At 45.3% G+C, this 18,204-nt stretch overlaps 2 protein-coding genes across 2 annotated transcripts; one reads left to right on the forward strand and one right to left on the reverse strand.

Annotated features, from left to right (window-relative positions):
* Positions 1-924: 924 nt before the first annotated feature.
* On the reverse strand, positions 925-18,127 carry tbcd (tubulin folding cofactor D). The gene is made up of 39 exons (XM_003964724.3): positions 17,665-18,127; positions 17,531-17,581; positions 17,359-17,456; positions 17,165-17,266; positions 16,631-16,777; positions 16,424-16,479; positions 15,934-16,066; positions 15,188-15,233; positions 14,143-14,275; positions 13,697-13,833; positions 13,563-13,623; positions 13,392-13,466; positions 13,220-13,314; positions 8,866-9,022; positions 8,080-8,137; positions 7,962-7,991; positions 7,629-7,714; positions 7,086-7,166; positions 6,926-6,999; positions 6,690-6,807; positions 6,559-6,619; positions 6,450-6,472; positions 6,294-6,325; positions 6,152-6,214; positions 5,989-6,062; positions 5,731-5,812; positions 5,518-5,636; positions 5,338-5,429; positions 5,095-5,235; positions 4,413-4,496; positions 4,021-4,179; positions 3,750-3,888; positions 2,771-2,892; positions 2,585-2,662; positions 2,418-2,504; positions 2,254-2,341; positions 1,876-1,982; positions 1,723-1,807; positions 925-1,639 (listed from the first exon to the last, which is right to left on the reverse strand). The coding sequence occupies exons 1-39, from the start codon at positions 17,846-17,848 to the stop codon at positions 1,622-1,624; spliced, it is 3,576 nt and encodes a 1,191-aa protein (XP_003964773.2). The 5' UTR covers positions 17,849-18,127; the 3' UTR covers positions 925-1,621.
* Positions 9,662-13,149, forward strand: znf750 (zinc finger protein 750). The gene is made up of 3 exons (XM_011604032.2): positions 9,662-9,774; positions 11,003-12,213; positions 12,293-13,149. The coding sequence occupies exons 2-3, from the start codon at positions 11,018-11,020 to the stop codon at positions 12,825-12,827; spliced, it is 1,731 nt and encodes a 576-aa protein (XP_011602334.2). The 5' UTR covers positions 9,662-9,774; positions 11,003-11,017; the 3' UTR covers positions 12,828-13,149.
* Positions 18,128-18,204: the final 77 nt, after the last annotated feature.

Consider the following 18,204-nt stretch of genomic DNA (forward strand, 5'->3'; position numbering starts at 1 on the left):
TCATCCTGGGGTCAGCGGGTGTCACGTTGGCCTCCATGTCCACCACAGTCGAGTCATTGATTGGGGGGGTGTGATTTGTCATGCCCGTGTGATGTTGATACTAATCGCTGGATCATGAGGAGAATTAGAAACACACGCTCTCCCTCCAAGCAAGAACGGCAACGTGTCTGCGAACGGAGCCGCACAAGCACTCGCATTGTCCTCCCAACGAGCAGGAAGAATAATCGAAATCAGGAGTTTTTGAACTTCTGGAACGTGCAGCATGACGCCGGAACACATTTCACGCAAAAGATGAAGCCAACAAGAAAAAAAAAAAGAAAAGAAAAAACAACCCACCCACAACTTTCTCTCGGTAAAATTTTAACCATTAGACTGGAGCAAACTGGTAACGATACCACTGAATCACACAATAACCAGTAGTGTTAAGTGCAAAGAGGTCTTTCCTAATATCACACGGAACTGAGTCAGCCAGGGAGCAGCCCCCCCCCCCCCCCCCCAACTCTCCTCTAAAAGGCCACCATTGTGTGGGAAGAATTGCCATGGCTACTGGTGATGAACTATAAGCCTTTTAGAATTATTAGCATTCCTCTCTACCCCGAGCACTGTAGCTTTACCATCAATCCGCCTGGAGAGGAACACACCGTTTCTTTCATTGGGAACGACAGGAATTCCTATCAGGCTGGGAATTAATTAAAGTCGAATTATGGGCTGTGCAATATTGGAGAAGGCAGACAAACACGACGGCACCCGTGGGGGAGGAGGAGTGAACGCGGCCTCGTTAATGAAGATGGCGAGAGGCGAGCGAAACCGCCCATAGTGGTCACACACACGAGTGCCCCGAGGCAAATATCGGTGTAATTGAAAATGGAAAATTCGGAAAATAATGACGTGATTACTGGCACCCAATTAATGGTTTCACAGCAATTAGGTGTTTACATCAAATGTTTAATGGCAGGCTGTGATGGCATCCACAGGCTCATGGCACCTAACTCGGAGGTGGCTGTTTTATACAACCAACAGTTCAGCAATTTCCTGCGAAAGAACAGGCTCAGCTAAAGGACTCCCATTAATTCAGTTTTGAAACAAGCTGCAGCGACACAGAAACCAATTTAATAAAGCAATTACTATAATGTGCAATAGGCAACAGGATACCACCTCATTCTAAAATAAATGCGCCTATTGTAGCAGTGCAAGACGAGGCTGAATCAGGCGGCACAGAGCGACGGTGACACAACGGCCACTGTTCCACAGGCAACTGGGGAGGCTCCGCTATCAGCCCTGGGACTGCTCCTGTGCCGGGCACCGTCACCCATGCAGAGAAAGTGGGTCTGCGTGGGAGCCGAGGGGGGAAGCGAGGCCCCCGGCGACATTCCGCAGAGCAGTAAACGGTCACCGTCGCCTCCAGCGTGCACGTCGGGACAGTTCCAGTTTCATTTCTCTGCGTTTTCTCATTTCTGTGGAAAAGAATCGGAGGCTCTCATGAGTGAGCAGAGAGCCAGAGAGTTGAGAGCTGCAGAGGCAAGGGAGCAGGGCTGTGATTGCGCTTGTTTATTTTTAGAAAAGCAGATGTGATCCATTTGATGCGGGCTGACTAACTCTAACAGCGGGTCATTACAGCTGATCAGTGAAGCCGAGTCTTCTGCGAACAGAAGAGACAAGAATCAGTCCCAAGTCAAATCGGATAAATAAATAAAATAAAGTTCGCTGCTGTCGGGTATTTACCTTAGCCATAAGCTGTGGCCGGGGGACTCCCAACAAATCACAGACCTGATCCCTGGAAGCCCGCACTGTGGCGAGGTCAGCCTCCCTGAAACACACCGCGCGTGTCAGCATCACACCTCAAGACTCAGAGGGTCTTCAGTGCAGACCACTCACCAGTCTGTTTCGCTCAGCAGGACCAGGACCTCTTCCACCACTTCTGGGTCCAGCACGTCGTAGGTCAGCAGCGTGTTGTACATCTCGCTGGCCGTCAGCTTCCTGATCTGCAGGGAGGAGCGAGGAACATGTCCGTCCTGAGTGAGACCTGGTTTCTCCACAAGGGTTCCTCAACCCACTTACACCGGCCACAACATGAAGAGCTGCTCGGCCTCACCTGCTCTCTTCTCAATGCCATGAAAGTCACAACCCAACAACGGGTTGACAATGAATTTCTAACCGTTCCAATAGTTCCAGGTCATTTTTCCAGCTCTGGTCATTATTATTTAACATTATTAAGTAGTTTTCTGGATTTGTATAGGCGTTTTGTGAACTTACCATGGGGTAAGAATGGCAGAGCAGCATCAGCAGCTGGGTCAGAACACTCTTCCTCAGCTCGCCCTTGAACTGGAGGAGCCCATTGAAGCTGGGGAGCACCCAAACACACCGTCAGCATCGATTTATACAGTCAAGAGTGGATCCTCATCAAGGCGAACACTTACAGCGCTACAGTGGTGCGGAGTTTGGAGATGCCATTGGTCTTCCTGAATTCTTTACAAACAGTCACGAGCGCGTCACAGAACGGATGACTGAGAAAAGAATGAGTTTTAAAAGCACTGCCCACGACATCAGGCAAACGTTACTCCAAAGAGGCTTCAACGAGTCTCACTTCTCTTCCATAGTAAAGATTTCAAAGAAGCCATTGGTAAGTATGAGATCAAGCATCCTGCCAAGAGGGATCGAGACTCTAGAAAAGTAAAAGTGATTAGAAAAGACAGTGATTCCATCAATGCAATAAGCCTGAAAAGATGCGATGGACAGTGCAAAGGAAGAGACAACCAGAGTGCGAGTGTACCTGTCATTGTGCAGGTTATCCTTAAAAATACGCAGCAATGTATATGCAAACTCCTCCAGGGTGGCTTTATCGTTCTGGATCTGCCTCAGGTGGTCGAACAAGGACTGGGAGGAGAACTGCACCTGCAGGGAAGCAGCAGACATGTCATTTGTGCTTTTATGAGTGTGTCCTCCTTCCCTTCCACTCAAACAGGGCCCACACTACACAGGTTGCCTGGAGAAATTGTTTATGATGCTGTTTTTGTGGTTCTAATGGTTTCTTCCCCTGAGGTGGGCCTTTGAGACAGCTCCTGGAAAGTCCTCTTTCTTTCTGGCCCGCGGTGTGAGAATGGCAATCTTGGCCCTTGTGTCACTGCAGCTTAGTTTCCAATGTGCAATGTGCAAAAACATATCATTCCTTCCAGTCTCTGAGGATGCATCTGTTCTAGAGAAAAGCTTGAGCAGGAGGTAGAGTAAGATGAGAACTAGATAGCCTCAAAGGGAATATGTTTACAGCCCCCGGTGGCAGGAGAGTTCAACTTCACTGACCTGACTGCTGCTATTCTAGGCTCGATCCTTATTTTTCATTATTTTCATTATATCCACAAGCACTGAAAGTTAAAAATAACCAAATCGTTGTGGGCAACATATTTTTTAAATGACTTGTTTTTCTTAGATGAGGTCATACTGTAGGAGGGGTGGGAAGCCTTGATTCCACAGAAATTGCAAAAGGTCAGCCACAGAGCAGTGCTGACCTGTATTCAAGATGTTAATTAACAACTGATGCCAAGTTCTGAAGCTTTAGGACCATAAATGCACTGCCAGAACTTCTTCTGGATCATTACTTGAAGCTCAGCTGACAAATGGAGCAGACATATGTAGCTGCCTGGCTCTCCCTGTTGGCCATAGTGTCAATTGTCACTACTTCTAAATCAATATTGTTGCTAGAAAATGGAGCATCCATTTCTTTCATAAATGTTGCGGTGCCACCGTTGACCTACTGTGGACTCGGTGATCCCTCCTACAGACACAGAAAGGCCCAGCAGGATGTGGTACTGAAAGTCAGGCAGACCCAGCAGTTTGGTGATGTGCTGGAAAGCTTGGGATGGAGCCAGCCAGTTCAGACTGGTCAGAGTCTCGCTGAAAGGCATCACACATGCAATCACGGATCGATAAATATTACACTATGCACTGAAAGGTTGTGGCTTTAACCAAAGTGTTGCTGGTAAAAAGCTGCTCCAAGACCAGCGAGTTGATGCCACGATGACTCACGCGGGAAATATAATCAACAGCTCCGCCCTGTGGGGGATGTGTGGCACTGCAGGCTGCTCACTGTGGAGGAGGCGAAGGAAGATGTTCCCAGCATGAGCTCTGTACCGGTCAATTTTCTCTGCTGCCTGCTGGGCCAGGCAGCACATCGTACGCTGCACCCTGCATTAGAAGAGAAAGGTCCTCAAAGTTTAAAACAGGCTTTGATAGGGAAACTGTTACTATTGCACTAAAGGAGGGAATATTGTCACATATTGTCTCAGCAGGGAGCCTGAGGGTTGTTGTTCTTGTGCCCCTTTTTATTCCAAAAAACTAGCTGGTGCATTGAATTTTCGGAAAGATAGAAAACAACCTGTGCGAGATGTGACACTGTGTGGTGTGGATTTAACACTCACATTTCTGGTGAGAGGATTTCTGGAGCGGTGCCGGCTACCAGCAGTGTCACTTCCATCAAACTCGTCATTGCGGCCTCCCTCACCCTAGGGCACAAACAGAAAATGGTCCGATCCGAATATTGATGTGGGTCATAAAAGCACTTGAATCTGATTTTTTTAAAACAAAAAAACAGCCCTTTAAAACCTCCAAACCAATACCTTACAACTTCTAGCAGTTTAGCAATGTCAGTTTTAGGATTTTTCAGCTTCATTTGTCTGGTTGTCAAATCAGTTTCATGCTGCGGGGCACAATTTGTTTCCGTGAAAGGTTTCTCATGTTACACCTTGAAACACAGTGCCCATCTTAGCCATGGCCCAGCACAGAGAAACTAGAGCACAAGTCTCATATTCCTCAAAAGAAAAATAAATGTGTCACAAAAATAAAATAAATACAGAAGAAAGAATGAAGACAGAAAGCAGCCCATCCCATGAAGACAAGCAACAAGCCTGGTGACATTCCTGGTGGTACACATGACCTGGAGCTACTAGAGCGACAGGCATCTGTGTCTTGAGTACATGTCCCTGAGAGACAAAAGACGGCAGCGCAGGCCCGAGGCGCTGCAGCAGTCCATAACCCCTGAGGCAAACTAAAAGAGAACTTGCATGTGTGGTGCACGGAGAATTGGCAGGGACGTTAACTGACCAGGCCCCGACGTCGCCCCTTCTGTCTACCGTGTAGTCGTTCATGCTGTTGTGCAGGAAGCCGTACACCTGCGCTACATTCTCCGGGCACAAGACGGAGTCTGGGGATCCATGGACACGCGCGCCTACTTTCACGCAGACTCTGATGGAGGGTGAGATAGAAATGAACATTATCCCCTGGAGTTCCAACCTGTAAGAAAAGTTTGGAATGCTGATCAAATCGATGATATATGCCGACACTTACTGAGCTACAGCTGTGACAGCCGCTCTCCTGGCCTCTGTAAACGCACCATCTTTCTCTCTGGTGATGCTTATCTGCTCTAGAGCTTCCAGGATCTATCATTAAAAACATGCCATCCTCTGGATGTAAACACACTGAAGTAGATGCAAAAGCACAATTAGAAATGCTCATCCTCTGACATACCTGTGTCAGTTTTCCACTGATCATAAATCTGGGAAGACACCCGAGGGTGAGGGCTGCGCCGAAACAGGTTGCCATCTGATGACTCTTCAGCTCGTCAATGTAGTGAGAAATCAGGACGTCTACGTGGGTGTGTGAGTGTGTGCGTGCGGATAAAGACACACAGGTTACATTCCATAACTCACCAGTGCAACCTGGGAATAAAGTTCCACTTACCCTGCATTTGGGGGTCGGCTTGGCCCGGTTCAACCTGGTAGAACTCTTCACACAAGGCTGACAGAGCTGACACAACTGCAGCCTGCAGCAGGGAGGAAAAGACGGGCACATCTCCATCACAATGGAGGCCGCTACATGCAAGCCAACTGCAATACAGCCATCGATATCAAAACAAGGAAGGATTGTGGGTCTGGGTGATCAATTTGTTTAAAATATAATCGCAGAGGAAAAACATCTGTGACGATAAGATCAGCTTACTAGAATTTTGTCCTTCACACTATAAAAGAGATGAAGGGATTTGATGGTGTCGTCTATGAGCCACTGCCAACCGTCTGGAAAAAAGAACACCGGGTTACGTCAGATCATTTGAAGAGATGCAGAGTATGAAGAAGAACAGCGTGAACTCTCTTAATTCACCTACCGACAACAAGGTCCTTCTTAAAGGGCATTTTGGACAAGGACAGTTTTTCTATGAGAGTGCAAACTGTGAAGAGAACCAAACAGGACATTAGAAAAGACCTTTCAACTTCAGTCAGCAAAACCTTTTTAATTAAACAACTTACCTGCTGGTCTCATGAGTTCTCCCCCAAAACCTCTACAAAAACAAAACACACACAAGAAAATTACAGAGGTGACAGCAGTAATATTAGCAGTATTTGTGGGATCAGTTGGGGTTATTTATGAGTGCGGGATGCAGAAATAGGATCATCGCTTCCTACCTGTAAAACTTTCTCTCAAACAGCTGAAAATAAGGAAGAAATTACGCTCAGCTGGAGCATTTGAACACACTTTGAGAAGTCTTGTGTCAGCTAGGAGAGATAAACTTACTGTCTGATGGATGCTTTTAAAACCATGCACAGATTCTGGAGATATCATGTCCAACACGGACCTGCACGAAAACGAGGATTATTGATGTTTGTCTGGTTTCCCTCACTTCCTCGCTGACCCACACTGTCTACCTGTTGGACTGGAGGCCCACTTTGTAAAGAGCGTGTGTGATCTCTGCACAGGCCAGAATGGCTCCGTGGCGGCTAAGGAGGTCAGAACCCACCGTCAGGGGCAGCAGCCGTGGCAGCACTGGGCCAAAGAAGGAAGGAAGAACACGGAACAGGTGCGATAAACCATCACATGTCCTCTCTCATGTGTGTTTTATTTTCTCCATTGCCTGGGGAACAGGTAGAGCAACATTGTTTACCTGTTTCAGCCATATAATCGGGAGCTCGAGGCGTCAGGTTGTGGAGCGCTTTGCTGGAGAGCTCGCGGATCATGCTGGAAGAAAAGGGTCACAAAGTCTGGTTCACACACAGTTTTAGCTGATGGATATTCCAAAGAATGGAAGAAAGACAAGAACATACTCATCCCAGTGGTTAATCTTCATGACTGTGAGGTGATCTATGATGGCCTTGGTGTATTCTGGGAAACCAGCTATGTAGACACTGACAACAGAATCAAGTTTCCTTTAGCTAAAAAAAATAAAATCAAGAACTTATCCTGCACTCAGCACATCCACGCCATTAGAAAACTGAAAATAATAATAATTTGTTTCTATATTTGGCCTCGCTGTCACTCATACCCTGAGGCTAGCTTCCTCCTTCACAGTGTGAATGTTAGCTCTAGTGGTCTTTTCTCATTTTTTTCCTCACATACTGGTAATTTCAAGATAGGATTCATTTAGGGCATCAACAGACTGCCAAGAGTTAATGGATGGGGGGGGTTCGCTTACAATCCTATGGAAACAAATCTCCAACCAAGACAAATGGGAAAAAACGGGCAAGGTTGATGCGGGTGCAAATTATGACAGGAGCTTCCCTGAATTACACACCATCTTCCCAGCAGGCTGAGGTGGAAACCAATTCAGTAACAATAATAATAATAAATCCTTTTTTTTGTTTTCCTACCTGATGTTCAGGTAGCAGTTGGTCAGATTCCCAACAGCAAAGTAGTCTGCTGCAGTAACGATGTCGATCCCATGAGGAAATGTCCCCTTTTGAGACACAATCATAGCATCATCAGTATAAAAAACAGGATTTGGTCTTAATGTGTTTATTCTGTCAGATTTGACTTGTTTAGGAATGGTTAGCAAATCAAACGCTATGCCCTGTAGCCATTCTTGCTCCAGCACTTGCACTAAAGAGACGTGTTTGTGCAAGACTTGGGTATTTGGCAGCAAACAAACTAAATCATCGTCATTCTCTCACAATACAGCCAGCCTCCATATTGTGATTACAAACCTGTCTGCCAACATTCTCCTGGAAAGCAGCCTGGGACAAAAACAAAAATGTATAAATGAATGTCAATTAACAGCAGCGGCACCTCTGTGACGGCAGGACTTGGAGGAGGTGAACTCACGGAGGCGGCGCGGCGGCAGTTTATGTTGCGGTCAAACACGGTTGTGATGAGCAGAGCGCTGCGGAGAAGAGGAAGACGGGTCGAGGTGATGAGAGAGAACTGATGGTGTTGGCAGGCGTGAGGTGAATGTGTTGGTCCTGTGATGGACAGGATGTCCCCCCCCCCCCAGCACCCAATGACGCCGGTCGTCAGTCTCATGTGCTGATGTGGATTTCAGCTGTTAGCGTAAATCGCAATGACACCGCGTCTGTGTGCCCCTTAGTCACAAAGTTATTGTCAAGATGTGATGAAGGGAGCAGGAACCAGCTTGTCCTGAGCGTTGCAGCCAAACTGCCACCGAAACCTACAGCAACAGGCGAAACCTGGCAATCCTGTAAGCTAGGGAAAGAGGGTGTTGTCGCGACTGCTGATGAGAGCGATAGTTGCGGGGATTCAAACTGACGCAACAGAGCTGGTCCGCACAGTCACCGTGCGCAGGTTTGCACTTGCACGCACAAACAAAGGCATCAAAGGAGGAGAAGAACCGTTACTATTGACACAGGTGGAACACGCTTGAGTAGATGATGCGGCATCCTTCCTGCTGAGAAGAACCTGTACTGGTTCTAGGCAACGTTCACATCTAACAAGGATTGCTGAGCCGTTTATGCACAGCCTTTAAACCTGAGGCTTTCTTTAATATGAGCTCAGAGAAAACTGTATTTTGTTCACATTAGTGTTTGAGGTGGATGTTTAAATGCCATTAAAATCTTTATTTTCAGCCAATCATTCTCATAAAGGAAGCGGTACCTGGCAATCTGATTGACAAAAGGCTGCAGTTCTTTGGGCTCGTACGCCCGGGCGAAAGACCAGCACACGTAGCAGGCGGCGTCGCGCACGTTGGCACCGATGCTGCACGCTCCCCTCTTCTCCTCGTAGCTCAGGGATTTGACAATAAGTGGTACAACTGCAGGCAAACAAGAGAAACGGATGAGTGGCTCCATCAAAAGCAAACTTGCACTTGAGTCCACACAATTTTTGCATTGAAGCTGTAATAACAGTCTTATGCTGTTGACTACACAAGACTGGTTTGACAGCTGAGTGGGAAAGTTTATGCTACAGCAAATATTATCTACTATAAATTTGCTTTGGCTTAAGCAAATGTTGATGCTCTTAAATAAAGTAATTATGTTTGTTTTTGTGTGTGAATCGATCACCAAAAAGCTATAGAATTTAAATGTAATAACTGACGCAGGTGCTTCCCTTGCAGTCTATTCAGCTGCAGCGTTCAGCCGAGGGAACCAGTACGTATGCAAATATCAACAGGATCCCACCAGGTTCTTACTGTGCCTCACTTAAAAAGCCGTTAAAAACAAAGGTTTTATAAAAGCACCACCACCTGTGTGGCTATTTCCACAAACCTGGAAAAAAGAAGCAGGGCCATGGAAGTCAGAGTCACAGCCCCGACCCCAGCTTGTCATGTAAATAATGGCCCCAGGCTTGCTTATATCAGGTACATCGATGCCGCCCGAGGGCCCTGCTGTTACAGCTCAGGCTCCTCCCACAAGTGAAAACACCCCTGAGAATTAAGAACTAACCACGCAACTAACACTTGTCATACATTCACCATCACACACCTTGCGCTCTGGAGCGGACTGAGCTGGAACAGGAGTTCTGCTCTCAAACAGGCAAGAGGTGCCACAACGGATCCAGCAGCAGGTAGATTAATATTTTAATATTCCATTTTGTTTAGGAACAATGATACAGAGGAATACGGAGAGACTATTTGGCCTTGAAAGAAATGCAAGCTAAAGGTACATCCTGGTACAATAATAGTTAAATAAAATGTAATTAGTCCCAAATAAATCATGACAAAAAAAACCGCAGAAAGTGGCAAAAACTAGCGAGCCTCGCTAAAGTAAAGCACCGCTCAAAATACTATATATATAATAGACTGGAATAATAGACCTTCCCAGAAATTAAACAAAAAACAAAAGTCAATACTTATCACCTATGTTCATACCCCACGTGGATGTATTTAACAAGGAAAAGAAGTATTGTGATGATAATATTGGGTAGAAAAGGGATTTCCAGAATGATTTTGGTCTTCAGGGAGTGGCTTTGCATGCTGCTACGGTTGGACAGAAACTTGAGCGACAACTTCTTGCGACAGTGCATGACAAGCAGGTTCCTCCACGCAGCGCTCCGCGGTGCCGCGTAACCCGCCGCTTTAGGTGATCTCTCACTTCAACATGTTGCAAACGCGCGGCATGATTCACACGGCCGGCTGGGTGAAAATGATTAAAGAATTACATCTCATGTCCCCAGAGCTGATGAGCTCATCCGATGACGGCGTCTGCATCCCGCAGGTTCGGTCATGGGAAGCAGGTGGCTGGTGGTTCCCACAGGCAGAGTTTAGTTAGGGAAAGCAGGTCCCTACTTGCCCTCCAGTTCCAAGTTTGCGAGTTTGGCCAACACCTGTCTACCTCTTGCCTTGGCAGTTCTCAGACTGGGCTGAGAGTCAATTACAAAGTGATTAGGAACAGAGATATTTAGAGCTGACTTGTCATTTAAACAAAAACCGAGCAATGATTCCAGTGCAGCTATTCAAAACCATCTTTTTGCATAGAGGAATACGGCTTTCCCGGATTTGTGCGAGACGACGGCTTTAAAAATCGCTGGCCCGAGGGTGCGGTGTTTGGAGATGCTGGGGATTTTTCGGCTGCAGATAAAGAAACGCAGTGCAGAACAAAAATTCCGATGAAATTGCAAACCAGTCAAACTGCTCCATTAGCCTCATTACCTTGGACTCTAATCTGTGAAAATGTTGCAAGCAAACCAAGAGTATCCAAGGTTTTAGTGTCACATATGATGACTCAGAGAATCTGAAAGGAAACCGTGACTGCAAACAACTCCTCAACTACTATGTGCTGCATTTTTCTTCCAGGAAATATTGCTTTGGATGAAGATGGACACTGCACAACGCAAGCCAAAAAGGCCTCATTACATCCCTCGACCGCCAGGCAAACCCTTCAAGTACCAGTGTTTCCAGTGCCCTTTCACCTGCAATGAGAAATCGCACCTCTTCAACCACATGAAATACAACTTGTGTAAGAACTCCATCTCCCTGGTGTCACAGAAAAATGGACAAACAAACCGACAGGCCAAGGCCGAAACTAAAAAACCGCCGCTCAAACCTAAGGAGTGTCCCAGTCCACCTCCAAAAGTTCAGAGCACTGTCGGTGAGAAAGAGCTATCCGAAGATGGCAATGCTAACGAAATGGCAGAAGCTGGGTGTGACAGCACAGTCAATAAAAACAGTCAGAGCGTGACAAACCCAAATACACCAACAGAGAAGGAGAACACGGAAGACAGTAAAGCCATTTACCTGCCTCGCCCGTCTGCGTTCTCTCTCGTCACACCCAAAAACGACGGAGGAGAAGGACTTAAATTGCATTCGCAGCAATCAGAGGACCCGCAAGCTCCTGCTCCTACAAATCACCCAGGCTTCCCTTGGGCGACACCTCCCTCATCTTTGAAACCTTTCTCGCCTCCTGCCATTTCTGAATACCCTTCCTATCTCGTACCAGACCGGGCGATCTGCCCACCATACTACCTCGCAGGAAACTACTACGCCAATGAGCCAAACTCTTCTTTCCAGCCAGAGTTTGTAGCTCCACACAGGCCTCAGACGTCCATCTTCCCAACGTATCCGTACAGATACTTTCCTCTGCAGCCAGGCCCTCCTCTGCATTACACCCTGTACAGGCCGTATGAACTCCAAATGCCCTTAACGGGGCCCAGATATCTTCCTTTTGATTTGTACGGACCCGCCTTTGGGCCAAAGGATTACGAAGGCCAGTACATGCATTCGCACTCCACTCATGACAGTCATAAGGCGTTTGCACAAGAGAAGAGCGAGCAAAGCACAGAAAAGGAGACCAGGTTAAGTCCTAGAGAGGGCTGTTCTGCCCTGGGTTCTCCTGACAGACCCAGTCAGGAGCACATTGTCCAGAAAGACACGGAGGATTCAGTTAACACCAAAGTGAGCGAGACAACCACAGGAGATCAACCTACAGCAGCGAAACAAGACGAATTGAGGCAAACGGAGCCTGCAGAGAGCCTGCTTCAGTTGAGGAATCAGCATTTGGATGGAAGGTAAGGAATGTTTTTCTGTACAAAGCACTACTATGGTTGCATCGTGGTATCTAATTCATTCCTCCTTCTCACATTTTAGACTAGCCGAGAAGAGCAGAACTTCCCCCGTGCCCATTTCCGACACATATCCTGACCCTAAACTGGAAGAAGCCAGCGGTGACAGGAGGGAAGATTTGCTCCCACTTAATCTCTCAAAACGGAACCAGTCTGGCGACAGTCCTGACAGCTCAGATGGAGAGGAGTTAAAAAAGGAAGAGCTGCCCCTTAACCTCTGCCTGCGACCTTTGGGCCCGAGCTCAGTCCCCAACCCGTTAGAGGAACTGCAGGACAGGCCAGATGTGGAGCTGGACGATCCATTTGACCAGCGGCAGTCGGCGGCACTGGCCCTCTGCCAGCTGTCCATTGCGAGCACTGCTGCTTCCTCATGCAACTTCACTGCAGCCGACCAACCCTCAGAAGATTGTAGGAAGGAAAGAATTTCTAGCTCAAAGTCCAAACACAAAACTAAAACAACAAGCCTGAAACGGGCAAACAGTGATCACACTAAAAACCAAGCAAACAAGAGAGCTAAAACACCAGAGTGGCGCCTGAGGAGAAGGCCTCGCTGCTGCTAACGGCTAAACAATCTGTTAAGGACAGATCATCATCATAAGCATCATCATAAAAAGATCAAGTCATTTCTGCCAAGCACTGAGAGGGTGGAATATTGTAGCTATAGGTTTCACAAGACTATGAGCACGACCACAAGGTTGGCTATGAAAAGATGAAACATTTATTTAAAAATACAACAACTGTATATAAATGATGTGGAAGTTATATCTTGTTCTAAATGGTTCTGGTGATTGTAACAGTTTTTTAAAAAGACAGCAAATATTTAAATATGTTCCATGTCTTACAAAAATATGGTGCCACATAAATAAACATACAGCACTCTGACTGATTTGTGCAACAGCACATTGTGACACGTCCGCCATGACAACTGCAAAGGAAATCCAAGCGCACGTACCATCGGGCAGCCTGGAAGGCAGCAGCAGGCCTCTGCGGCCGAGCTCTGCCAAGGCGAGGCAGCCTCCGTGCCAGGCGTTGTCGGTTTCATGAAAGCTTGAAAAAACAGCACAGCGAAATTAAGGCCCGCGCACACACACACACGCTCGACACACAAGTGTGTAGAGCCATACCTGAGGCATTCCAGCACAGATCCAACGACGTCATCTGCCAGCTCTTTAGGAAGCCTCCCCGTCACTCTGCCGATGCTGGAGACGAAACAGATCACGGAAAACATAAAGAGCAATATTTTTTTTTAAATCAGCAGTTTATACTTTCCGGGGGATATTTGAACATATGATTACCCTTTGGCTGCAGACCAGCGGACAATGGTTTCTTTATCCGTTAATCCAATCAGCAGATGCTCTGCAAAAAATAAACTCTCGCAGCTGAACCACTAAAAGATTGTTTTTAAAGGCAAAAAGAGGCTAAAGCTCACCAATCACACTCTCCAACTCCTCCGGAATGTCATAGTCCTCCTCCTCCGCCTGTGTCTCCACTTTAGGACATACAGCCTCTTCGTTGGGCTGGGATGAGGAAAGGTTTGCTGCTAATGAGCGGCTGCCTCTTTGGTACCTGAACATAACACGAAACAATTGTAAAAAGAAAGACAACAGCATGAAAACCATCAATTAGCGTCTGCGGCATTGCAAACTGATGCGGTATTCCACCTTTAATACCATTCCACTCTGGTTACTCCTACTATTTCTGACCTACCTCATAAGCTGGGGTGTGTATTTGCGATAGGAGGTGTTAATACGTGCACGTGAGAGGAAAGGAAAACAGCCGAGGAAGATACACAACTGTTACTTGTATGTATAGGTAATCATAATTGCTGTTTGTTGAAAGGAAAACCAACACCATTCTCCCCTTCATTTATCTGACCTCCAAGGAGCCAACCGCGGCTTGAGGAAGGCGAGTCCGAGCCTCTGGATGAGTTTAATGCTGAGCTTCCTCAGCGTGGACTGGCTGCTTTCCAAGAGCTGCTTCTTCTGCAGACACTGCAGCACTGTAGCAGCTGGACAGCAAGAATATGATGTTAAAAAAACACTAAAATGCTGGCTACAGAGGCACTTCTGCACTTCAATTTCAGCTTAAGGAGAGGCACAGCCCTCTTTAAGTCTTTATATGTTGTCAACATCCAAAAGTAGAGTGAACATTTATGATCAAACGAACAGTTAAAATGCATCTGAAATATATCCATGAGGCAGGAATTCCAGGGGACCATCATTTTTTGGAGCCAAATATCATCTTTTATCATATATATTTGCACAATTTATTAATAACATGCATTAGAGTATGTTGTCAATAAAGGAGAATGTGTCCAAATAAAAAGCAGGATTTACAGTTTCCCAACACTTGATACCCAACTAAGAGCAACCTGCCTGTACTTGCCAGTAAATGATGACATAATTATAACATTTCCAGACAGGTGCACTGGTCTGAAATATACAGACTCGTTGGTTTTTCGGGGAATACGACTACTAAATGGCAAAAGGAACAGTTGTTATGCTTTTTCGATACATTTGTGAAATGCATATTTGGTTTTTGCCAATTATTTGGTTGATCAGATGTGATTTTCCAGTTATTAACAGCTCATTAATAAAGAAAAAGAACAGCAGGAGATGTGCTGTGTTTTAAAGGTTAAATATAACTGGATATAAATACTGCCCCCTCTGATGGAGCACATTTAAATTAAAATGTTTCAAATTATTCCTATCTTTTAGGCAAAATAAAAGACAGCCCTAACTCAGTTCTACTTAATTCCTATTCAGACGAGGTGGTCTTGAAATGCACAGCTGCAGATGGAAGCACACAAACAGTGTGCAGAGAGGCCATAAGAAGTGACGCTGGCTGAGGCGACACTGCTGGGGACACTGCTGGGGACACTGCTGGGGACACTGCTGGGGACACTGCTGGGGACACTTACCATGCTGAAGTAGGTCGTCACGTTTGCCGTGTTTCAAAAGCCTGGCCTGGGAAAACACAAGAAAAATAGCGGCAGGATTTAGGAAATAGTAATTTCAGACATTTTTCATAAACAGTGTTGCAACAAGGACAATTTTCTCTATAAAACATTAGCTCCCTCTGGCAAATTAGCCCCAATCTAGATAGAAGCATTAAGCAATTGTGGCTTCTGAAGGGCCGTAATCTGAACAAACCAGTTTTGGCTGCCCTGAGCATCACATAGAAGGACTCACTTCACACAGTCATCAAGTGTAAAATACACCCTGCAAGTCTATGAAACTTTGATAAAATAGCAATATACTCATTTGAAGGTGGAATTTCTGAGCTAATAGGAATTTCTTTTCAAATGTTCCTGAAAATTATAAAGACTCAATAACAACTTTTAACATAACAGTTCTTGAAATTCTTTCTGAAGCAATAAAATATTTCGAGGTCAAACAAGTCTTAGAATGATCAATCACAATAACTGAGCAACTGTTTAGCTTCAAGCTGTGTGTAAATTATCTATTATCATATGCAATAGGATTTGGCAGATATCTCCCATACAAAACATTTTAGACCTTCCAAACCCACATTTGGTGTAAAATCTAAAACTTTTTATGTTATGACACAACAGTCAGAACATGCAGATTGCTGCTACATACACTGACGTGCATGTGAACATTCAAACATCAGCTGCAAGTGAACAACGTTTTTATGTGTGTTTACCAGTGACTGCAGGACTCCATCCAATACCATGATATCTGTTATTGACTTGTCACCGGTCTGTGACAAAGTGGTTAGGCTCCAGTCCAAAAACTCAGCAAGATATTTTTGTTTCACATCAGGACGTGTCACGAACCTGCTCCATCATGTCCAAAAAACAAGAAAGTGAATCGCAGTTTCATCAAAAATGTCAAAAACAATTCCAAAGTGAAAGCTGCCCTCTACTGGCTGGCACACAAACTACAATCGATTAATAGTGTAGCTTTTTTATGGGTAATTTAATAATTTAGCGGGTTTCCTATTGATGCAAAAATTGCAAACTAAGCAGTAAGTATACATAACAAATAATTGCTTTTTATAGTACTGTTATACAAAATTATGCTCATATTATCTATTCAAGTCTAGCCCCTATGATGGTTGGTTTGTAAAGGTGGCATCACAAAATAAAAATATAGGTGTCTTATACAAGTAAACAGGGACTTTACACATTTACCTTGATATTAGTACAGAAGCAGCATTTCTGGGAGTGTCAGCAACTGTTAGATAGGACTGGAAAGACAAAAAAATGACAACTCATAATCTAAGAATGATTTAGACTGTCTCATAACCACAACGACTGGAGTCGCCATTTTAGCAAGGAAGATAGAGACAGAGCACATCTCAAAACGACACAAAACAATGTGTCAAACACTTTGCTTACCTTTGCACTCGCCAGAATGCGATCCATTATGGGTTCTCCGCTGTGGTTGCCATCTGACCTCAGATTGCCATCCAGACGATAAAGATCAAATGGAATCAGGCAGGTCATGCCCAACCACAATAATAAAATGTAGCGGGTTTCCCAAGTCTGAAAAGGAGGAGTGCACGGAATGATTAAATTCTGCAGTTTAAACAAAAATCAAGCTCTTTAATTTAGTTAGCAAACATTACATTCGGCAACAACAGCTTCATAATAATTTATTACAATCACGGCTAACATCAATGGCTTCTACGCTGCTGTCAGAACGGTTTGGAATTGTGCTCCCAATTGTGAAGGGCAAAACTGGCATTACAGGGAAAGTCTGCATCTCTATGCTTTCCATCCCATAAATACATTAATGATTAACACAATAAAGCACATTTTGTTTCCTGCCAAATCCTTTGTGATGATGTCCTCCTATTGTAAGCATCTACCTTGGGAGCCATGTGGAGTACAAGACCAAGACTGTAATGCTGAAGGTTTGGACAGTCTCACCTCGTTGTCTTTGGGATCTTGTTGAGACAGCAGGTTCAAAACTGGCGGCAGATCTGCCACTTCATGCGGGAAAACTTGCATGAAGATTTTATAACCTCTAACCTGTTCAAGGGATAAAGCATAGAAGAAGAGGCTAGCCATTAACAGTCATTGAGCAAAAACGGTTTTTGCAAAAGAAATTGTTTCTAACTAACCTTAGAGATGATGTATAGAAACTTGAAGCACAAATGGACAAGTGAAGGGGGAGAATTCTCACTCCTGATGAACTCAAGGATCATTGCCACCATCCAGTCTAAAACAAAAAGAAGAAAACTTGCATACACGTTTCTGTATTTAAATGTTTAGGTGTATTATCGTTACATGTACCTAAGTGCGGGTCCAGCAGATGAGGCTGCTCCTGATACAGGTTCATTATCCCTGGGGGAGGGAATTGGGCACAATGATGAGCCCAGATCAAGCATTTGGAGTTAAAAAGCTGATTCTGGATGGAAATGCTTTACCTCCAAACCTCTCTGTAGCAAGCTCTCTTGATAGCATCTCCTCATGAGCCTCTGGTAAGCTGGAGATGAGCTTTTTCGTTTCGTCGATGTGACCGAAACCCCCCAACACAGAAGCTTTTATCGCAAGGTCCGAGTCTCCGTTGTCGCCATCCGGACAACTATTGTCTGTCCCCGCCAAATCCATCCTGCAAGACTTTAAACTGAATGTGTCTCTGAAGCAGAGGCTAAGGGTGCCGCTTGTCAAGGTAAACGATGGCGTAGTTAGTCAGCTAATGTTAGCGTTAGAGCGGAATTGTAAACATGGAAGAACAGTTTAAGACAAGAATGAATACACTAAAGTTTTAGCTATAGCATTTAAGTAATGCAGAATGATTAAACAGACAGGGCGGGAATCATAATTGATTTTGTAAACACAGAAGTCACTAGCGATGCCTCCACATTGACATTAGCACTCCGCCCCAGTATGGCAGGCGAGAAGGCTCAAACGAAGCTAACCGCGAAGTGATGTGACCATATTGAAGAAAATTCTCATCAAATTCC

Source organism: Takifugu rubripes, chromosome 5 (assembly GCF_901000725.2).
Source record: "Takifugu rubripes chromosome 5, fTakRub1.2, whole genome shotgun sequence".
In the NCBI taxonomy this organism is placed as follows: domain Eukaryota; kingdom Metazoa; phylum Chordata; class Actinopteri; order Tetraodontiformes; family Tetraodontidae; genus Takifugu; species Takifugu rubripes.